Source organism: Parus major, chromosome 14 (assembly GCF_001522545.3).
Source record: "Parus major isolate Abel chromosome 14, Parus_major1.1, whole genome shotgun sequence".
Taxonomy (NCBI): Eukaryota; Metazoa; Chordata; class Aves; order Passeriformes; family Paridae; genus Parus; species Parus major.
Window position 1 is genome coordinate 9,400,239 of NC_031783.1, and position 23,915 is coordinate 9,424,153.

General features: G+C 40.9%; 1 protein-coding gene across 2 annotated transcripts; it reads right to left on the reverse strand.

Moving 5' to 3' along the window:
- TECPR1 (tectonin beta-propeller repeat containing 1) lies at positions 1 to 23,589 on the reverse strand. Of its 2 annotated transcripts, XM_015642478.2 has the most exons (24): positions 21,448 to 22,801; positions 19,595 to 19,777; positions 18,997 to 19,119; positions 18,217 to 18,342; positions 16,525 to 16,699; positions 16,328 to 16,428; positions 14,890 to 14,991; positions 14,326 to 14,471; positions 12,967 to 13,484; positions 12,068 to 12,213; positions 10,983 to 11,138; positions 10,337 to 10,486; positions 9,546 to 9,703; positions 8,765 to 8,892; positions 8,556 to 8,658; positions 7,804 to 7,900; positions 7,351 to 7,430; positions 6,992 to 7,048; positions 5,380 to 5,554; positions 4,351 to 4,486; positions 3,957 to 4,049; positions 3,218 to 3,324; positions 2,643 to 2,762; positions 1 to 1,957 (listed from the first exon to the last, which is right to left on the reverse strand). In XM_015642478.2, exons 1-24 carry the CDS (start codon positions 21,676 to 21,678, stop codon positions 1,763 to 1,765), a joined length of 3,606 nt encoding a protein of 1,201 aa, XP_015497964.1. In that variant the 5' UTR covers positions 21,679 to 22,801; the 3' UTR covers positions 1 to 1,762. The 2 variants fall into 2 exon arrangements, with proteins under 2 accessions (XP_015497964.1, XP_033373897.1); XM_033518006.1 differs by lacking the exons at positions 1 to 1,957; positions 2,643 to 2,762; positions 5,380 to 5,554 and having other exon boundaries at positions 3,223 to 3,324; positions 21,448 to 23,589.
- Positions 23,590 to 23,915: the final 326 nt, after the last annotated feature.

Here is a 23,915-nt window from a genome sequence, read left to right on the forward strand (position 1 = left end):
GATAAATTACTTTTATTTTTCAAAATTGCTTCAGTTTAAAGTCACTTTTTCATATTTTAACTAGCCACAACAATGACATTATAATTTTTCATGAAATAATTTTCTAAATAATATTTAGAAGGCAAATACTTAGTACTCAAACATAAACAACTTAAAACTTTTTTTTTTTCACTTAAACCCAGCTCTTTACAGTAAAGTAAGTGAAACTTGGCAATGTAGGGAAAAATGCAAAGGTACATTATAAAGCTTATTGTATGCAATCAGGTTGATTGTTGAAGATGTAAACACTGACTATTAAAAGGAAAAATCTTGATACAATGCAGAGAAAAATACAATCCTAATAATTCTCTAAAAATACAAGTAATAACGTTATTTATTTGGACAAGATACTGTGCAAGTTATGCAAAACCTATTATGGTAATTAATGCAACACATTATTTATGGGTCTCCCACAATGTATGTATAAACCAGAAATTTAATCACATACTGGAAAGATCAACAGGTTCTTTCTTTAACAGTAAAGCATCTTCAATCTTCATTCACATTTGGACTTGGAAACAGTGTTTTCCTTGGCATTAAATACCAAATACGTGCAAACATAAGTTTTACTTCTACAAATACAGTACTGAGACCACACCAAACTGCTCATCATATAAAAATAGCTTCATATACAGTCACACACAGAGAAGAGAAATTAATGTAAAGTGTCCAATTATGATAAGTAAGTCAGGAAAACTTTTTTTGAGAATAGAAAGTGGTTTCACAGTGGAAAAAGGGATGAATAAATAAATCACTTACTCAAAATGAAGAGCAGAGCTTCATTCTGAACTGCCATCAGTGTACACTGGCAAACTCTACTGCTATCAGTCCTACATTCCTACCACTGTAAAGTAAGAAATTAAGACCTTCCCTTGACTTCTACAGTATGAAAGCATAATTTACAGTGATCTTGAACACCTGCAGAGTCTGGTGCCTTCCAGCCTCCTTCCATAGGCATCTGTGTACCTCAGTTATCCCAGTTTCAGTTCAGCTGAAGGCAGAACACGATTTCCCAGCACTTGCAGTGACAGTTCAGAGCGAGACATCGCTGAGCCCGACTGACCAGGACTGTGGCTTCCTGAAACCAGGGGTTTTGCTGCCTGATTAACCCACTGCTCACTGTGAGCAAAGACAACGAAAATGGGCACTGCCTGGTAACTGCAGCCTAAGCAGAGTTGTACAGAATTTGATTTTGCTGATGGGAGCAAGAACAGCTTGACCCAAGTCCACCCTTACACACGGAGCCCTTCCCATGATCAGAGCTCTGTGCATGTGTAAGGACTCCACAAACAGGACCAGCTGTGTTTGCCTGCAGTTGATTCAAATTGAAACATCATCTGTACTCAGAGATGAATCTCAAAGACAGTGTGCAAGATGTGTGAATATGAGAGAAATGTAGGGAGCATAAAAAGAAGAAGTAATTGCAGTGATAATCGGTGCAAATATTCACATTTGTATGGTGTGTAGCAGCTATGGTAAAAGGTCAGAAATACACTGGTTAAAAACCTTGCCTGCTTTGACAAAACTATGAAATCTATCAAGTCACATTTTACACAAGATGAATTAGAAGGATTCAGTACTTAAAATACCCCATTGCAAAGTCCAGTTCAGTCAAACATATTAGTAGCACAAAAATGTCATGTTTCTCTCTCCAAGCAGTAGACATTTCTTTCTTTTTAAACTATCGTCTGCTGCTTGTTAGCAACACATAGATGGCAACAATCTAACAGTTTACAGAATATCTGTCCAATTCTTGACTTTCACTGACCATCAGAGGGGTCTTAGAGTGTTCTGTTTTCCCTTTACTCTCATCTTCTCCCTCCTTTGATGTTGCTGGGTTTTCCTCGGCGGTGTCAGGCACGGCACCCCGAGCTGCTTCTGTTGCATTTCCTCTGACTGTAATGTGCTCCCACCCACCCTGTGAAAAAGGGATACAGAAATTCAAAAAAGAAACATCACCCTGTCACTGCTGTACATGATGTGATGCTTTAAGTACACTGCTAGTTTATACTGTTTGTTCATGAGGAAAGTAACCCTGCTCTGGGATGAATCAGAAAAAAGGCTCCTTGTAAAATGAAACAAAACACAGTAGACCTCCCTGACAGGGAGTTATAGAGGTGGTAAACTTGAGGATTGTTTTTTGTCATGGGGAATTGAGATTAGTAGGGTCAGGCATTCATAACAGAGCCACTGCAGATATTCCACAAACTTAAAAGGTGACAAAACCTTGAAATAGCCTTTCTCAAAACACTCAGATTATTACACAGTACAACAATGAAGAATAATCATGTGCAGACCAAGAAGGAATCCACTTTTTTTTAAATGGCTCTTACTCCACTAGTTTTTCCACTGTAGGTTTTAAATTACCTATTTAAGATGAATACTTATCAAATGCAAATAAACAACTTCCCAGCTACGACTGCACAGCCCATTATAGTAACTTCAAAAAAGAACCTAAACCTGAAGGAAAATGTCTGTTTCCTGCAGATATATCCAAGCTTTCCAATGCAAGCCAGCCAGGCAGGATGGCACTTCCCTTTCTCTGAGAGCCCACAGACATTGGGATGTACCACTTCAGGCAGTTCTGTGCCCCCAGCACTTACCCCAATACCATAATCCCAGGAGAGGCCCTTAGGTTCCAGGGGCTGGACACCAGTCCGGTGGCAGACGGTCCCACAGCTCAGACTGTGGCTGCCCTGCACTTTGTCAGCTATCACCCACACCTCAAAGAAGCAGAGAGAGGCAGTAAAATGTGATGCTCTTCCCAGATGTGAAATCTCTGTCTGATCCCTTTCAAAAAATCAGTCTTCTTCACTAGGCTTAAAATACTCTAATTTAGGCAGAGAGAAACCAAAACAAACTATAGAGCAGTGTTATAATTAAAACATTGCCAGATAAGACTTGGCAGGAAAGAGATTAAATATATGAAAAGACTTGTTAAAACATATAGCCTTGTTAAAAAAAATAGAAAAAAAAATTAATGAGGCAGTTTGCAGCAGAGGGCTTGGCAGTATCACTATTTCATGGGTATTAACTTTTCTCTTGCTATCACATTCCAGCATTTAGACCAACATTTTGTGCAATAAACAAAACTAAGGCTGAAGAACATATAATTACTAAAGTATGTCCTACATAATTTTTAATAAACTAATGAGATACAAAGAAGCTTAATACACACCTGGTCCAGGGGCCCTACAGACATTTTACGGATATTATTTGATACATGATCCCACGTAGATCCTTGAGGGTAGCTGGGTGTGATACCCTGCCTGTACCAAAGATTGCCTGTAAAACAAAGAGTGCTGGTTACAGCCCAGCATGGCTGTTTGTCTGAAGTGCTGTAGACAACATAAATCGGGAATTAATTCTTTCTGTGTTCTGGGGAAATGCAGTTTTGGCTAATATGTGAGAGAGATGGACAAAATGAAGTTCCCAATTTGGAATTTGTATTTCTATAGTTACTGTTTATAAAAATAGCAAATACTCTGTTTTGTAAGAAAAGTGTTCATATAAAGAACTAAGCACTAGAAAACAAAAGCAAATGAGATTAAGCTTTCTGAATCTGGTGTTAAAGGCTTGTTTCTTGTACAAAAGGTGCTTCATGATTTATCTGTTTTGGAGCAGGATTCCAGACAAAACCCAGCCATGCAATTCTCTGACGTTCATCTGTGTCTCCCCCCCACAGAGCACAGATGCTGGATTGTTGTTACCCAGGGCACTATCAAATATAACAACAACCAACCTTCAGAAGCACCAATAAAGCGCACTGCTACTCCAGATCCTTCAATATGAAATATTACTCCCTTTGGAGCAGCAGTAATCATCCGTGCAGTTCTAACTTTGCATCTCCTTTTTAAATCAGTCTGGTATAGACTGATGTACTTTTTGTAGCACTTAATAGTTTTTTAAATCCTTACCATTTTTATCCAAGACAAACACAGATGTTCGTCCTACTGAGACTTGTTTTAACTTCTGTTTTTGAGGTGAAGGGATGTGGTACCAACAGTCACCTAAAGGTCAAAAATCTTGGGTTAAGCATTGAAAAAATACAATTAGCCATGGAAATGTCTGCAGTTGAAATACATTGCTGTGCAGGAAAGCTGTGAATGACATCACGCTTCATATTTTTTTAACAGATTGTTTTTTACAAATGAACACTAAGTTACACAAGTGCATAGCAAATTAACTGCTATAATTATTGTATTATTTGTATGCACTGTTTTGCACAGCAGTGGGAAAGGCTGGGAAACAGACTGAACTTTTTCAGACATGGCAGTGGAGCAGAGCAAAAGATAAAGTACAAGTTCTTACCTGCAGGTTTGTTTGGAGACACTGAACCCCGGTAGAAGGCAGAACCATCTCTAGCAATGGCCCACACTTGGTAAAATGCTCCAATGGAGATGGAAATGAAGGGCTGATCTGTTCCCACATGCAGCCAGGATGTTCCCTAACAAATCAGGGAGGTGAATTGTGAAGCAGTGGTTAAAATTTCCATGAAAAAATATTGTTGATTGCCAAATAAGAAAAAACTGACATAGTGAAAAATATTCTGGAGAATAAACCTTCTATAACTTTACAACTGAACAGAAATGAGGTTGCCTATCCTCAAATATATTTGGATATACAACTCTTTGAAAATCATTAAGTTGGACAATGAAGGGCCTTTTCTATTAAAATCACTGCATTTCAGGCATCTGCATGTCTCTGAACAACTGGAATAGAGCCTTTTTTTTTTTTTAACTCCTCACAAAAGTCAAATGGTGTGGCATTTCAGATTCCAGACACAGTATTCCAGGTCTCACTGCTGTACCACCTTACAGATCAGAAAGGAAAAAAAAATTGTAAGTATTTTTTGTTTTCTTGTAGTTTTTCTCCACATTCTACTGAAGTATTTTCTTAGAAGTTTATCCTGGTTTTTATCCTACTGGTATCAAGAGGCACTAGACTGAGACCATGCTTCAGAGAGTCTGTTCCTCAGCAATTCCTTTAAGTGGGATACACCTGTTATCAACAATTTCAAAAAACAAACAAAAAAGGAAGAACTAAGCTGCCAGTGCAGAAAGTGGAACTAAAATGCTTCATGAGAAGATGGCCAGGAGCTGAGAGAGGCTCCTGCAGGTGATATGGCAGAAGCTCAGGTAGATTATGCAAGAGAAGCACTATTGTAAGGAACATGGGCAGCAAACTGTGCTATAGCTGATGGACAGGGACTTCCAAATCTGGGACACAAAGGGATGAAAAATATCGAGGTGCTTTGAGAGAGGTACCTGTGTGATTGTGTGTACTTGCATATTACATTAAATACATCAATAAGCAGTAAAAACAAAGAGGGAGCCTTACAGCTGGATTTTGCTGTGTCACTCCAAGCCTGCAGAGCACATCTCCTTTGTCACTGATTGCCCACAGTGCTACTGCTTCTTCATCATCTGCATCTGAACTGGGAATTATGGAGATGTCCCACAGGGTAACAGGAGGCACTTCCAGCCATGGCCCGTTGGTGACTATCTTACATTTTCTGGAGCAGAAAAAACCCAAACCTGTCAGAAATATACTTTCTATAACTGGTTTCCCAGTCTATTTTTGACTTTCAGTCCTAAAGTCTTTTCATTAGGCAGTGTTTTTCATTAAATATCAGTATTTTTAATTTGAAAGAGGTTTTTAACAATCAACCATGTTTTGCATTAGGTTTTGAAGTTTCAACTAGTACTGATTTCTCAAAGCTTGTGTTGTTTGGTTTTTTTTTTAAGTTACTTTATAAAACCAAGACCACCCAAGAAGTCTGCAACTGGTGCTACACTGCTCCATAGCTCTCTCAGATGCACTGGAAAACAGCAGGATAATAAATTGCAGAAAGAACTCCATACCCAGATCATTTGTTCCTCTATCTTGGTTAAAGGAATAACTTTGCAATTCTTTTTTGGTTGGTCTGTTAAAAAGTTATGTAGCATCTTGAGGTAGGCAGAGGTAAAGCAGCTCTAACTGACAGACTTGATAAGTCATGCTGGGACTTTGTGTACTTTTTCTGTGGAAATTGCACTGAAGTAGTGCTGTTTATTAGGGAAATTATGTTAGACTCTATCATCACCACAGTAATTTTGTGGATGAAGAATGTCTTAAAAAAAATCAGGAAATTCCTCTGTTTTCCAGTTCTGAAAAAACAACCCTGAGTGATTCCCTATTTGTTTTCAATTTTCAATTGACAGTTAAAACAAGAGGAAGTGTTTAGACTAGAGGTGTTTCTCAGGTTGCTTATTTTATTTCAATTCACCATTTTGATTTAGTGGGTTTGTTTTGCTGTATATTGTGAAGTAACACTTTTGATGCTTCAGAACCTCACTTCAAAGCTTTGTACAAAGGGCAAAATACTTTGTAGCATCAATACCAAACCCAGCAGTGTGTAAGTTCACAGCAATTAATTAGCACAGATAATAGATGCTCTAGTATAGAAAGCATAGAAAAGTTGGAAAAACAGGGAATGCACAGACTTCTCCATCTTATAAAATACAGTGGCTGTTTTCCAGGTTCCACCTGGACATTTCCTCTGACTGAAATGGGGCTGGGCTATATGTGGCCCAGAGTGTGTGGAATTCGTAAGTCGAAACTATTAATATAAAAGACCTATTACCAGCAGTTACAAGTGACCTAATATGTACTGATACACACAGTGTCTACTATTCCTTAATCATTTATCATAAGGAAAATCAGATATAGAGAAGAACTGTCTGACTTTTATCTACAGATCCCACAAAATCCAATAGGGTAACTACCCACAGAGACTTACAGTTAGAGACATAATGCTAAAGATCATCAGTTTCTCTGCTGGGTTATTTATTTCAGGTTTCTTTACTTTTTCTTTTGTTGATTGGGTGACAAGACTCTTCACCTCATAACTAAAGTAGACTTAGTGAGCAATTATTCAAGTTCAAAACTTATTTATATTGAGGTTCCTCACCTTGCCCAGCGCCTCCGTCGGACAAAGTCTTTCATTGTCTTGTGGCCATGGTAGGACCTACCAAAACAGATTTAAATGATGTTCATGAGGATGTCAGAGCATCTCCAGTGTCAGTGCCAGCCTGAGAGCACTGCCCCCATCTGCCCACCAGGCACCCCTGCTGATCTGAAAATTCTTCAAGTGACAGTTTGCCAAGTTCACTTTGCTGTCCTCCCTCCCTGCAAATATCAGCATGCCCACAAAAATGGGGGGAATGAGGCAGTGTTGTGTCCTTGTCAAAGGGCAGTTAATGTGCAAACCAGAAATGAGAAGGAGTGAGGACTGGAGTCTGGGATCTGGTAGAAGAGGAGTTTCCTTACGCTGGGAAGTCAGCTGCATACTGCCAGCCCTCCCGGTCTGTGCCGCCTGCTGGGCTGAAGTCAATGTACCAATCCGAGACCTGTGGGCAAATGGGGACATTGGGAATAACAATCAATACCCAATGTATCATAAACACCTCTTCTTCTATTTACCTCCACCTTTTGGAGAGCAGGGACTTGTTAGAAACCTTCTAATACTTGGAATACATACAGAAGTTCCCAAATCTTTTTAATTCAGCTGAAGAGAAAAGAATCTAAGTAATATTAAACTAAAAACCCCACTCAGTGCCTAACATTCTTTTGACTATGGAAGATTATTGCTAGTTATGAATGGGGAAAACAAGGTTAAATATTACAACAAATCCCAGAAGAAAATCTGGGCCCCTTGAAGTCTTGTAGCCTACTTGCTAAGCCTGGACTCCTTTGTAAAAAAATTTGTAAGACAAAACTTACCCAAGACCACTGTGGAGAAGGAGGCTTGGTGTTGGTCTTTGTGCATTCCTGCAGGCCAGAAGCATCACTCCACATGTATCTGTCTGTGGGCAGACCTCTGGTGGTGGAACAGTGCACAAGGAATGCAAGGTCATTTATAACAGGGAGTTTAAAAGGGGAGGGAAGAAAATCCATTTTGTAGCACTTCCTGCTTTCACACACAAAACACTGCTATCATTAATCTCCTTATTTAAAAATATCATGTGTGTGGTGAGCACAATGGGAAAGAATCTGTACAATTGCTTCCAGTCATACCAAACTTGAGGATTATGTAAATTTTTCTCTGTAGTGATATTCCTCGCTACCATTTAAAACTGGAGTGTGAATCCCATATATGTTGATATATATTTTTCAATACTTTTGCTCAAATATGCTATTCAAGGACCCAGTGTATTTAGCACAATATGTATATGAATATATAGATATTAATTACTTTTCTGTCTGGCCTTAACAGTGAAAGATACTGCAAGTAGGCACACTTTGTGCAATCACAAAGCACAAATCTGCAATGTTTTGCCGTATTTGAATGGATAATTACAAATTAGAAAATTGAGAAACATTGCTCTTTCCATCATAGGTTAACTATGAATGTTGGAGGAGACTGAAGATAGAGTAAGTGTAATAACTCTTCCAAAAAGCTAGAACAAAGCTATTTTTTTAATTTGACAGTTGTAGTATTGAAGTAAATTAATGGAATAAATAGCATAAATAACCTGCTGCTGTATCCAGTGACAGGGTTCCACCGTTGGTTCTCATAGATGTAAACACATTTCACATCTGACTGTGTATATATGTTATCAGCACTGCTGGCCAGTCCTGTGAGGAATAAACAATGTGGATTAGAGTAAAGCTAAAGCTCGAAGACATTACATTTTAATTCCAGCAGCCACTGATGATTCTGTTTCTCACTCCCAAGCTGTACCTTGGATGAAGCCACCTCCGTATCCACCAGTGTAAACCCAGGCTGTGTGGTCGTAGCCGACGCCCCACACCACGCCCCGGCTGTTGCTCTCGATCAGCCGGAGGTGACCTCCCACCTGCCGCCAGAACCTGCCAGGAAAAGGACACTGTACTCAACACCACATCCTTCAGGAATGTGTGCTTTTCCCACCAACAACCCGATAATCTTCAGCACAGGCCACCTTCTCTGCTCGACTTGTCCAACTACTGCGTAACCTGCAAGGGAAAGCAGCTGCCAGTTGAAAGCATTTCCCTCTGAACAGCTACCAAAAAGCAGATGGTATTGTTCTGCTTGAGGGGTTTGCAGTACCATGTTGCCACAGTTGTCATAAAAACTGTTGAGAAACTGCTTCTGTACTGCAGTGTCTGTGGAGGACTGAGAATTTTGAATTTCTTGACTCAGATAAAACTGAAAGCTCAAATTATATTCCAATCACAGCGATTAGATTTACTTTCAGTTTAGGCTATCTTTTATGACATTAAAGATGCAATGACAAAAAATGGGATTTCAGTGAGAAAGGCTTTTGAAATCACAAGGGTATCTCCAGCATCTGAGAATTAAAATATGATTTGGTGAATTTCTTCACGTGCAATCATGAGTAGAAAGGCAGCCATTAACCCTGTCAGTAAGACATCTGCAGTGTTCTGCACACTCCAACAGCCCATCAAAGCCACTGAACTGACAGGACATTCTTTGCTGGATGGCATCCCATGCAGAAAGAATAACCTCAGAGGCCTCTTACATTTGATCACACGGCATCAGCTGGGGTCCGGCCTCCAGCTCAGGACTTGGCTCACTAACAAAGATGTCTCCTTTACAAGTAACTGACCAAATGGCATGGTGAGAAGGAGGGCCTTGAATCCGTCTGCTTTCACAGCAAGACATGTTCAGCAAAGACAGCTACAAAACAAGAAGCAAAAAAAGCTTCCATTTACAGTGAGAACAAAAATTTCCATAGAGATGCTCAGTACTGTAAAACAAAATTTTACCTCTGCATGTTCTTGCAAATCAGCAAAGTGAATATGCAGCTTTTTCTCAAAAGGCACTAGAATTCAGTGGTTCAGAAATTATTATACAACCACTGGAACTGCTGTGGTTTGCAGGAGCTGATCAGGATGAAGCATCTCTCAGGTTTGCCCCTGCTCCAGTGTATCTATGCCTGTCTGCCTGTACAAAAGACTCTAGAACAGTGACAACAGAGAATGGTTCTTCTACCAAAGCAGAAGAACACAATAACTTAATTCAACTCCTAACTCATTCCTACTCTAATCTATATCCAGAGATAGGAATAGAATGAAAAACAATATTGGTGTTGCTGTGGATAACTGCAGCACCAGAAAGCAAGCAGACTTCAGAGGAGATAATAAGCTTCAGGTGCCTCTAAATATGTTTGATCAGATGGTTTAAATACCTAAACTTAAAAGACAGCTGAGTAGCCTCAAGAGTTTAAGTGTAATGCTGACATTTCAGAGACTGGCTTCTGTGTTGTATTGCAGACATTGCCAGCTTGAAATGAGAGATGCCCAGAATTACCCAGTCATGCATTTCTTGCTCTGTTGCGGCTGCCAGGCGGATTGGCCATCGCTGCTTCGTCCTCTCAGGTGTGTAGAGTGCAAAGGAGTGCTTGGCTTCATTCAGCACTTCAACTATAATGGTCACTTCATTCAGGAACACATGGATGTACTAAGACAAGAGAAAAAAATCCTGTGACTATGGCAAACCCTCCCCAGAGCCAGCATTTTCACACTTCAGGTCTACAAACAAGGCGTTCTTGCCAAGGACAGCAAAGAATCAATTCTTGGCACAGAGGGAATGGGACTCAATTTCCAGTCATGCCCTACCTCTGATTCTTATTGCCTGCAGGCATTAACCCTACTTGGAAGGATCCTGTCCAGCCAAGCTGGGCTCTTCACAATCAAGAGCACTTTGAACTTCAAGAAGAATTCCAAACTAGTGCAGAACTGATGGTTTAAGCACTGTGAGTGGTTTATGATTGGGTATTTCTGACACAGCCTTAACACAGCTCAGAAAAGCCTGCATGCTGTTTGTTGGTACCTGGGGTTACCTTTGACTTGGTTCCCAAACCTCAGAACAGTGGCATGCCATAATTTGCCTCCTTTAAAGAAACTGTTTCCCTTTGCCAAAAGCAGCTCTCCCAGAAGTCTGCAGCTGAACACACCTTTTTCTCCTCATGGTACATGTAATAGATGAACAGGATGCTGTCACGCATCCCATCACTCCCAGTGAACTGCTCCAGTGCAACTCGAACGTCCATCCACTTATGAGGCTTCCAGTTCCTCCACCACTGCAAAGCTCCAGTTTTAACCCAAACTGACTGCAAGGCAAACACAAAATCACAGGAATAAAGAAACTGCATGACTGTTTCTTTCTCCCAAATGCTGTTTTCGTGCCCACAAGTTGTGTCTGCTGCAGGTTAGTCTGTATCACACCTCATCACACATTCATACACCTGTATCACACATCCACATACAGAGTGTACCAGAGTATGAAAACTCATAAAAATAGATAAAATGATACTGAAGTAGCATGCATACAACAGTACTAACTAAGCATGCAGTAGGACACAGGCAGTAATTGACTCAAGTTTGTTCTTGTTATAATACAACCTCTCTTTGGAGTTTAAAAACTTTTGACATAATTTTTTTAAACTTCATTAAAGCCCTGGACTCCAAGTGGTTTTAATCAAATAATTCCAGATGTCATTTGGCAATTAGCAATGAAGGGACCAAAAATATGAATGAATCTGAAAAGAGCCAAGGAGTCATAACAAAGGGAACATCAAACAAAACTGCTGCTATTTATGTGCTGCCATTGACGTTTGCAGCATTTATTTACGCAAGTTAAATTAGTCCTAATGGCCACAGAGAGGGAAGCTCACCTACTTGAGTCACTGCTTCAATTAAGATGCCTCATCTTGTGGTGGAATAATTCATACAATGTTGTGCTGTTGCAACCATTTCTCTGAGGATTTGAGGTCTCACAGTACCAAATAATGCTGACCAATACTTTGTTTCTTCCTAAATAAAACTATCTGATAATGCTTTTAGATGAATACTGCTGCTCCATGTTTGACAAGCTGTTAATTTCCCACAGGGAGCTCAGATATTAATAATCCAGGAAAGTTGTCATAGACAGAAGTAAGGGCAAGAATATAAAGCTGACAGTAAGCTCAAATCAGTATGTCAGGAATGTATTATTGACTCCCAGATGTGTTTGGAAGAGAGAAATGTCCTCACTGCTTACCTGCTCAATAGCCTGCTCATAGTGTCTGAAATTCTCCAGTTCCCGCTTTGTCCTTTCACTGAGCTGCTGAAAAATCTGCTTCCTCCATGCTGCTGTCTGTGCAGGAGTGATGGACAGGGAGAGAGACTGCACAGATGATGACAAACCTAGGACAGAACCAAACCAAATAAACTCCAGTGAGCTTTGAGTACAGCTCTGTGGAAGGTAAAACACTGAGCTCCTTTGAACACCAGACTGGATCGATCCAGTCTAACACCATTTCTATAATGATTATAATTTGGAATCAATGTATTACAGCCAAACTTCATAAATGATACATAGAAATAGGATCACTAGATGATTATATAGAGGCTTTTAAAGCCATAACCTTATAAAAATTAGGGTTTTGTCACTGAACTGCAAGATAATTAGATAATATACTGCATCATAAGTTAGTCCATTAAATACTGGGATGCCACAGTCCATGGTTTATTTTATACACTTCAGTAGGAATGGCAGAGTGAGGCAGTTACTGCCTGCATCTGCATCTCCCAAGAGAGCCCTTTTCACTCCTTCCTGTTACTGCTCAGTGATATTATCTGTTTTGCCCAAAGCTGCAGTTTCAGTACAATTAAAAATGAGATGTAGATCCAGCACAGATTACTTTACAAAATTGCTACAGGAACTCAAGAGAAAATATCACTTTTGCATTTACTTATCTCAAGCCCCAAGTGCTCTACAGCTAAATACTGCAGCACTATGCTCAGACATGAACCAAAAACAAACTGCAGTAAGAAAAAGTGGGTTAGCACAAGTTTTGCACCATGGCTTTGCACAGAAAAAACCAAACCAGCATTTCTCCTAAAGAGTGTATTGAGCTGTGACTGGAACTGGGGTGTGCTGTGGTGACTGGCCAGTACCTGATGGAGCAGTGAACCACTTGAGTGGGCTGTGCAGATCTACCAGACAGCCTCCCCCAGACACCCAGGCCCACAGAGGGTGCTCATCGGCTCCGTACTGCTCTTCAGCTCCCACCGAGAACACGCCCAGGGAAGAGAGGCTGGATGTGTCTGCAAAGCTGCTGACGGAGAGCACTGGATGCTTCTGAGCCTCCTTCAAGTCAATGTTTATCCACTGCAGTTCTGCAGAAGGATTTGGGTTTCCAGGAGATTTATTCATTTCAAGGTTATCTTTCTCATTACTAGCTGAAGCAGCAGTGGCTTCTCCTTGCTCAGAGTGCAGAGGATCCACAGGCAGCTGTGCAGATGTTTCAGCCTGGCTGGCTGGGCCATTCCCAGCAGCTGCAGCTCCCAGCAGGGCAGTGCTGGCAGGGCTCGAGGGCACGCCGGGGAGCTCTGTATCAGAGGAAGGATCTGCATCACCCTGAATGACCGCGCTTGTTTGGTTCTGAATATCATCAGTAAAGAAACAGCCAGCACTGAAGGACAAATAGATAATTAATTATCATCCAAAGCATTGTAAATCAGCACAGGCCTTAGATTGCAGACACACAGAAACTGACAGTATTTCACTGAAGGAGAGGAACAGCAGACTTCTCTTTTAAATGTCAAATTCTATCATCAGAGGAAAGGGTCCAATACAAATCTAGCAAAACTATGAGTCTAGTAAATCTGAAACATATGAGGAATTCTATTGATCTTTTCAAATAATTGGTGGTGTTGGTTACCTACAACTCTCGGGAAAACATCCCATTTTCTGAATATGAAATAACAAAAATAACAAATAGGATTTTTTAAAGCCCATTATTAACTTTATGATTTGTCTTTGCTAAAGGGAACTTCTCAGCACACACTCTGGCTCAAACAAGTCAGATCCACTGGCATGTGTGGTACAGCCCAGAGGCCAGCAGGCAGGGGGAGTAACTGATTTAAGCTCCCTAGGAAAAGAAACGTACAGTGACACTCAGGAAGAGTAATTCCTAAGTGGAGTTGACACTCCTTCATGGTATATCATAAACAACATCTTCTCTTATTAATAAGAGACTAGTTCCAGATAGTGATAATAAAGCCCAGAGGAACATGCTTTACTGCAGGCATGCAGTGAATTCCAATGTGGGAGCTTCAGATTCTTCTCTGAGTGCAACAACTGCTGCTTATTGTTAATTTTAATGGCAAAAATGCAAATGGTTTTTGGCATACATAATGATTAGAGATGCATTCCCCACTCCTCCTTGTCTGTATCCCTTGAATGTCAAGAAATATCTCCTAGCATTGAAGCTCTTGCTGTACAAAGTCTTGAGCAGGTATTTCATGAAGTACCTGAGCAGACTTGTTGAGCTCCCAGTCTGAGATCTGTCACTCTCTCTGCCAGACACAATTGCCTTCCACGTCTTCCCACTGAGCTCACTTGGTGTGACACCTTGACGAAAATAAATCGCTCTGTCATCGCAGCCGATTCCCCAGACCTAGGGAGGGAAAGGACTTGGTGAAGGAAGTGGCTTGGAATGCAGAAGGAATCAGATACAAAATAGGTGCAGTGGTACAGAATTGAGCACAGAAAACTGCTGGCCATGGTGTTTTCCTTTTATGTTCTTCCTTAATGCTGACACTGTAGATGCAGAACAAAATTCTGGACCAAAACCAGTCTGCACCTCCGTGTGCCATACAAGACGTGCTGGCTGTCACCTTCAGGTGCAGAATTGCAGAACTTAGTCATTTTCCCTCCCAGCAGTTTAAGCCTTTTTGTCCAGCCAGCCCTATTGGCTGAGGGCCCTCACCACATGTGAACAGCTCCTGCACTAGAGGGAACATACCCCTTAGAGGTAACATTACCCTTTAGAGAGGAATGTAAATACCCTCTCAGCTGCTCCCCAGCTCTCTTACCTGGTTGTTTAAGCCCACGGTTACCATCATCATTTCTCCAACCATTTCAATCCAACTTGTCCCACAAGGATTATGTGAGTTCACTCCTCTTCTAAACCACACCTACAACAACAGAAAGTCTAAATTATTCTCCTTCTACTCTAGCAGGATTTTAGTTTCTTTAGTGGATTAGTCTTAATCTCTAATACTGACTTGCCACATTGTCTTAAGAAGTCAATTACTTCCTTGATTCTTTATCAGATAAAGATAAAACAATTCTCCCAATAGTACCCACATTGTGTGTCCACCTGCAGCCAGAAAAGCCAAAAAAGGAGACTTTTTTGTAGGAGTTTCTGTGACAGAGTTAGCTTTTAAGCTATCGGAAAAATACTTTCTATTACTATCAACATGTAGGCTATATTTGACCACACTGAATGGGCTTCTAAATAGTGCTCTTACATTCAAATCCTAGAAGCAGGGCTGCCAGAGAGAACTGTCAGGGGCATGTCTTTAGCAGTACAGCTCTTTAAATTGTCTCCCCTTAGATCTGACTATTAATCTGGAAGTGTCTGTGTGCTGGGCAGCTGGAAGAAGTTCACTCTGTATGTAGCATATATCCACATAGTCATAGTAGCAAGCAGCTCCCTTAGAAGCTGTTGGTTGAATCCCATAACATCAAGATGTTTGACTGGCTGTGGCAGATCTGAAGGAAAATGCACCAGCTTATCTCCATTTATTACAGTGGATTTATCTGGCAGATGGAGCAGGCTGGGCACAGCCTGTTACCATGGCTCAGATGACAAGTAGTGACTCACTACACCAGAGAAACTCAACTGCTGCACATGCACAGAGTTCGGGCCTGGCTTTGAATTCAGTGTGAAGGAGCAGGGAATGGGGCTCCGTGATCTTTATGGGTCCCTTCCAGCCTAAGACATTCCATCATTCTAAGTTAAAACTCCACTGAGAAAGTAATCACACATCCACATAAGAGATATCTCAGCTAATTAAAAACCAAAACCCTGCATTAAAAGGCTGATGAAGAGGGAACAGTTGCAGTAGGAAGAAAAAAACAGCGTAATTCAGGAAAGTGTAGACGAGGATACTCCTCCTGCTGCTTTTGATGTAAAATTCATTCCTTGTGGAAACAGGAGTCACTTGAATTTTGATACTTAATATCCTTCAGAAGAGGCTCCTCATCCAATACCCACCAACATCCCCACCCACCTGCCAAATCTGTCTTATTCGGGTTTAGAAAATTCCTTCCAAAAGAAAAGCAAAAAGTCTTCCTTAAATTCAACTTAACTATCACAAACCACATAGCATTCCCATAACAGCAAGGGGAACTAGAATTCCCCAAACCATGGGGATCAGTGCTTCCTCTGCAAGTTACACTCCAGTTTGAGAGCAGCACACAGGGAAAGGGAAGAAAAAAGCAAAAGCAGAACATGAGCCCTCTTACTTTTCTATCCTTTGTAACACACCACACCACATCAACACCCACGGAGACATGCATGATCCCATTTTCAGAGCTTGGAGACTCCACAGTACTCCAGGAAACTCCTGCAAAAGACAGAACCCAGAAGGCACTGTAGGTTAGTTTTTTATTCAACATTATACAAATCAAAGTGGTTTCCAGACAGATTTAACAAACTTTACCTTGAGGATTATTCCTATCAATTCCTTCTCTCACAATAGCTTGCCCTTCCCAGAGAGTTGCCCAAAGGAGGTCATAGGGGCCACAGCTGATCTGTACAACTTCACCAGGAGTGGTGACTAAGGACCACGTGGAACCTTCTGGATTGTGATGGCAGACATTTTCTCTGTACCATACCTAGACAAGTTTAAAAAAACAAAAACAAATGAAATAAGAAAAAAATAATATCACTACAACAATGAAACCATTGAGACAAGAGTAAAGGCAAACTGGAAAGAATAGCTCTCCTTTAACAACAGGATTCTTTTATGTACTGTGTGGCACTCTGACCTTTAAAGGTACTTTTTTTTTAAATGTTGATTATGCAATTGAAGCTATTTCCTTATGTACTAAGGGAGGAGGCTGTTCTACAGAGCAGCTTTTATCATGGAACTGCATCTGGATTGGTTACAGTAACTTAATGCTACAAGTTCTGTGTATATTTCAACATTTAAACCACTTCAGTGTATTTCAGGGCATGTTATATAAACCAAGAGTGAACAAACACATAACACAAAAATGTTACTGTTAGCTGACAGCCTGACCTCACTTTCACTGAACAGAGCTTGCCACAATATGGGGGAAAAATTCCATTCACTGTGCAGCCTTTGGTGACATCCAGCCATTAGCTAGTCCTGGATGGTGCAATTTCTGTAGATCACAGTCAAATAGGAAGGTCAAACACAGAAAGCATGTGTGGCAGTCATACGAATGCTACACAACATGACTGCTGAGTGCTAAATCATCATTTTTAGAAATACTTTATCTCCCCAGGGACTTTCACTTGGGAAATAAAAGCATTGTACAATGGCAGTTGAGTAAGCCTGTAGACTGGGAGGCTTGTCACATATTACTAGAAAGTATGAGGAATAGGGAATTTTTATTTTAAACAATTTAACCAAGATTGTTTGCCTTTCCAGGCAGTGCCAAACGTGACTGAAAGCTTGGGCTATCTGTTAAAAGTATTACATTCTGCCCTGTGAGGCCACAAGTTAGAAACTGTCTAGACACAAAGGAATATCAGGTACATGATGTAAGGATGAAGGAAGAAAAACAAGAATCAAATTTTCACAGGACTGAGCAAAAGAGAAGACCCCATGGGAGGCCTAAAACCAACAACAGAGAAAGATGTGTAGTTTTCAATAAAAAATAAAATTAAAACATTTCAGAGCTGGATGCCACCTTGCCAGGTCAGGAGGTGACCACTTTCCAGTCTTAGAAAACCATTTTGAAAACTCTTGAATCTGTCTCTCCACCCCAAAGGCACAGCACAATGCTTCACTAGAACCTTTGTCAGGTTTTAAGGCTTCTTCTCCTGGTTCCCAGCACCACAGTCAGAACATTCTAGGCATTTTAGGCATTCTAGGCATTTTTCAAGATATAAGATACTACTCAGCCCAAGTTTTCAAGATCCACCTGTACATAGAGGTTAAAGGCTTGCATAAATAACAACCCTAGAGGTACTAAGCCTTTGCATTTACAACACAAGCTGTTACATAATGTAGTCCCAAAGCATTTCTTCATCCTCTGCCAGATGCACAAACAGTGCATTTCCTTACCAATATAAGACAATAACAACTCTGCCTTCCTTTACAAGTGTTTAATGCCTTTTCACTAGTAATCTTTTTTAGAAAACTTAGGAAACACACACATACCCTTCCTTGCAAAGAAACTGCCCACACTGACAGGCGGCCGAGAGGCTCGTCCGTGATCTCCCATCCTCCAATAGAGATGTCATTGAAAGGGTCTGGCAGCTGGTCTGGTTCATCATGGGACACAATCTGGAGCAAAGGGAAACACGGTTGAGGAGAGGAATCACTGCAAACAGGTGACTTGGCTGGTGGCATAACTTGTGTCTTGCAGCTTGATTATGTATCACTTCCTAGAGTGGCTGAGGATGGAGACTCCCCCTCTCCTTCAGGGGCTCCATATGCAGAGAGGGGAAACGCTGCCAAGACAGCATGGAGAAGTCTGTTTTGCACCCTAACTAAAGGAAATTTTTACTCACAGAACAGTGCATACAGAATTGGAAAGCTGAAAGATCAAAAAATTTTATGTTCTTAATATGGAACACCAATTACTAAAGAACAGTTATTCACACAGATAAAGGACATAGCTTGTGAATGATGCAAGGCAGGTATCACCTTGAACGAGAGTGCTTTGTCACACAACCAAAGGAAGTTAAAAAGTTGATCTGAAATTTGCAGAGGAGCTGAACATCCATCTCTAATTGCATCACCATGAGATCTGGCACCTTTTTACCACAGGTTTCTATGAAAAATCCCAGCCTTCCACTTATGCTTACAAGAATAGCAAGTTGGAAGTGAAGGAATCCAAGTCCAGCCTACAGAGAAGTCATAAAAAATTAACTTCTCTGCACTTATAATTGATTATTTCAGATAATCAGTTTATTTAATATTTAAGAGATCCAGAACCTTCGCCCAAACGTCCCGTGATTTGTATCTCCTGTATCTGATCCATCTCCTGCGTCTGACACAAGAATTCCATCTCTTATCCTTTGTGTAGGTGCTGGGGAAGTCTATGGCATAGGTCCAGCCCTGCAAACAGAGGTTTTCTTGTATGAAAAACAGGATCAAGGGAATGCTTGAAGTCATAACTCAGAGCAATTCTGCACAAGAGTAACAGCACAAGTCACTCTGTGTGTCTCTACAGCTCTGATTAACAGATCAGCTAATTCCACAAATGATTTATGAATCATACCCAAATTCCTCTGGATGATATACACAGAACAAGACACAGTAAAACATTTTTACTTTCTGCATAGTAAAGACCTTAAATAACAATGGCATTCAGTTGCCAGGATTTCGTGGCCTGATCAAAAGAAAAAAGCTTCCACAGAAGCCCCTGTAGACTTCAAAAGCCTTCAAACAAGATCCTTCTTTCTGCTGTATTAGAGTTGAGCTATTTCCCAGAAAGAAGTTTTATTTTTAGACTACTTTACACGTCTAAAGTTTCTTTAATTTTACAGATTAAGGATTCCCAGAATAGATCTTTTGGGTATTGTTCACCTACCCCTTTCTCTGTTGGTTCCCCTCCAATATTTTCATCCACATACCAGTCAGACTCCCACTCCCAGTGTGGTGAAGGCAGTGTGAAACTATCAAGCTGCTGGTGTTTTAGCCCGCTCACATCACTCCACTGCCAGCGGTCACTGGGCAGTAATTTCTCACAAAAGCCACCAACGGGATTCCAGCGCTGCCAGAAATAATAAATAAAGTATTTTGTTTGAGATCACATTATCTCATTGGACACCTACAGGGAGTCATGACACATTTCTTATTTTCTGGAGCAGAAGAGGAATAAATTCCTGGGGTGAATGAGAAAGTGTTCACTTCATGAGCCCCTCCCTGACACAGCTTTTGGAAGAAGCTTTGTTCAGTATCAGAGGAGGGCTGACTGCAGAACTTGTCCCAACCAAGTCATTTTCAGCTACATAAACAGGACCATCTGATGCTATATTTTACCAGGCACAGGGCTTTTTTCTTTGGTGATGTATGGCACCATGACACTGCAGCATTAGGGTAATGCTGTGTGGATAGCCTTGGTAGCTCTAATCTACTCCCAGAGAAAGATGATTCATATCTTGTCTGCACTAGAAAAACAGCACTGCCTCTGCCAGGAACAGTGTCAAGAGAACTGTATCAGCAAATGTACCCTGGATCTTATGATATATTTTTTTCCCTAATCTACCTTGAATCAGTTACAGAACTGATAACACAAGAGTTTTCACCTATACTTCCATTTTTTTCCCCCCACACTCCTACATACTATAGATATCCTGGCAAAATCTGTCCTCTAATACTGTCTTATGTTTTAGGGCACATGGAAAATGAGTGGTTCAAAATCCATCTGTAATTTTTACACAAAATATTATTTGCTGTTACTAAAAATCTGTCTAAATTGCCTTTCACATTATCTGCGAACTACTTCAGGTTAATTTTGTTGTTGTTAGCTCTTGTAGAGTATTTGTTTTTGTGCTTTCTAGTATTTTGTTTTCCGTTTTTCAGTACCTAGAACAAACAAAACAAAAGTTTTAAAGTAACAAATAAAACTTTAAATTTTGCATTTTTAAATAACATGTTTACACAATAAAAGGAACATTCTTAAATGGCTGAAAAGCTGTATCAGTATTAAATAATGTATAAAATTAATTTGTTGTACTTTTGCCCATGCAGGTAAGTTAATGTGTCTTCCCAATTTATATTCAATCTATTGCCCATTAAAAATCAGAGAAATGTGCTCAAGAAAATCCATCCATTTTCTCTCCCAATTAACTTTTGGTTAACTTAAAAGCAAATTTGATAAGTTTCCGTTAAAATACTGTTTTAAAGATATTAGCTTGAATGCATCAGATAGAAAGGATCACCTTAACACTTCTATGCAAAAAAGTTGGAAACATTGTACTTTAATGGAAAGTTATGCCTTTATTAGAGAAGTCTTTGTAACACTAAGAAGTAGCATTTTTTAAAAGAATAATATATTTCTGATAATGTATCTTTGTTGCCTGGAAGTTACACGGGACATTTTCTAAGGGGAATTGTGTATTTGTCACTAAGGAAAGGAGAAATGGAAACCCCTCGGTGAAAAGGGTGAATGCTCCAGTGTGAAATGGCTGACACAGAGCTGGAGTTCACACTGGCATTGCTTTTGCTAGGAGCAGGGAAGTGTAACTCCTTTGGGAATTTAAATACTACAAGAATAACCTGGTATTTGGCACATACATATACCCTTCAGGACCTTCTGGTAAAAAATGAAAACAAATAAAACTTATTAATCCTCTTGTGAGAAAAACACACCGAGACAACTGATGTAGGATGCGCTGTCAGTCCAAGCAGTGGCTGTGAGAGGTATTGTACCTGTCATACCTGGTTCTCATAGGTTTCCTCCTGGTATCTGATGGGAACATCTCCTGAGAACACGTAGGTGTACACCTGATGGTCACAGGCTATTCCCCAGCAGCACTGTTTGACAGCAGAGACCCGTTTGAATTCCAGCTGTGTGTCCTTACACAGCTCCCAGTACTGGCCAACAGTGGAGAGAGTGTAAACCCTCCCAAAAATGTCAACAGCCCACAAAAGGGAACTGGGCATGGCCATGTCTGAAAGGCAAAAATGAGGTTATTACTGGAAATGATAGGTACAAAAATGGATCTTGAACCATTTATCTTGCAGATCAGTTAAATTAAATAAAGATGTAAGTGATGATTTTTTAAAAAGAGCCTGTGCAAAGCTGGTAGCCAGATCTCTTTGTCAGAGCTGTGCAGCCCACACCTCTCAGATATCCCTGAAAAGCCATAAGAAAGACCTTTCTAGCAGCCCATCTACTACTGTCCATCCTACAAGAGCTCAGAAATAAACAGGACACCTCTGGCTGGGGACTGACATTAGTTCAGACGTGGGTTCAGAAAACCACCAAAGCCCAGAGCTCCACAGACTCTGCAGCTACAAAAAGCATACCAAGGGGAACACAGGACTGCCACAACGTGGCTCCCTCCACACCTTTCTGCTTGGAACCAGCTTCACCCTCATGAGGTTTCTACTGCTCCACCTAGGGTTAGGGTTATGTCTAGAGTTGGGGTTCAGAAAACCACAAAGCCCAAAGCTCCAGGTGAAAGAGGAATTCTTGTTTGGAGTCGGTTGGAACACTTCTTCTTTGCTGTCAAATGGCAATTCTGCTTTTAATACAAGAGTCTAAGGAGAGCTGCCTGCCTGCTTTGTGACACAAGTGGAGGCACACAGGGACTGACTTGCACTGTGTATGTGAATGGCAGTGGAGAAACTGGAGAATCTCACACAGCTGGGTCAAAGAACAGCACAGGAAATTCCCAAGGGATCCCAGGGACAATATATCAGGAGTCTTTGTTTCCTAGAAATTCTGATGCTAAGTACCTAAAAACCTGGATCCAACAGATGAAGTTCAATAGGTAACAGCGATAAGAAAACACAAAGCAGCAGAGAATGAGTGGTACCAGGGGAAGGCCTGAGCAAAATTCTATTGCTTGTAGCATAAAGAAAACGAATCCTCTGCTTTTGACCGTTTTTCCCTCATTGTTCCTGGGGCTTTGAATGAATGCATGTTTGTCTGCTCTTGGATCAGCCATTTACCTTCTTTATGTCTTCCTATAGTGGAATATAGAAGGACATAACATGGAATAATGGAATGTAAGGAAATGAAGATAAGGTGAAAAGTGTGTGTGTGTGTGTGTGTTTGTGTGTACCACTGGGAAAATAAAGGCCATGAAAACAACCCTTCAGTATTAGCATTTAAAATTCTCCAAAGCAGTGGTTATAACAGAAGAAAATATTATGCACTTCAGCAACCAGAATGCCAGAGAGTCTGGAATAAAGGAAGCATTATGGATAATGCAACAACGACAGCTACCTAGCTAGTAAACAAATAAAAGTGATGCTTGGGTCTCTTAAAGAGAGGCAAAAATATAAATGAAGGCCTGTACCTGGAATGATAGTCCAGGCAGACAGAGAAGTACCTGGAACAGTTTGGGAAAAGGCGATGAAAGTTCCAAAGATTATGAGGTTAAGAAAAGGTGGGACAATTAAAATAACACAGGCTAATGCAACTGGTTTAAAATACTCAAGGCAGCCACGACAAGTGAGAGTTTCTACATATTCTTTCAGCTGAACTTTTGAGACAGTGTTTGGGGAATCATGGGAAAATCCCAAATGCATTTGGGATTATAAACGTTTAAGGTTTCACTTTAGGCCCCTTTGCACTGGCTGTGCTGCAGATGAAGACAAATATTGCCCAATCTGGAAGGATGTTCAGTGCTGCTTGTCTATTTGCTTGTCAGAGAAGGCAGAAGTTGTAAAGTATTCTCAGGGGCCTGTAAAAAATCAGATCTTCTAAATTATTCCTCACCCTGCAGCTCAGACAGGTAATTTTGGACAGAACTAAAATGCCTAAATGAAGACAACATATTGTTAATTAAGATTTCCAGTGGCCTGGCATAATGCTGATTGCTACAGAATTCAAGAAAAATATCCCAACTCCCTGAATATAATAAAAGCAATGGTGTTCCTCGGGAGAGCAGGGCCCTGTCCCCGAGTTCAGGCCGTGGCGGTGGCAGGATGTGAAGCACCCCAGGACTCGACGTGTTCCAAGGCACACCGCGCACACATTTCTCCTCCTTGTCACACCAACCGAGCGGGGACTCCTCCGGTACCCCCGTCCAGCCACGGACGCGCCGCTCGGAGCCCGCCGGGATCCCAGAGCGCTCCACAAACGCGCCCAGGCTCGCAGCGCGCCCGGCAACCCCGCACGGGGCCCTCCCGGCCGGGCATTAAGGCCGGATCGGCTTAGGAGCCGTGCGGGGCTG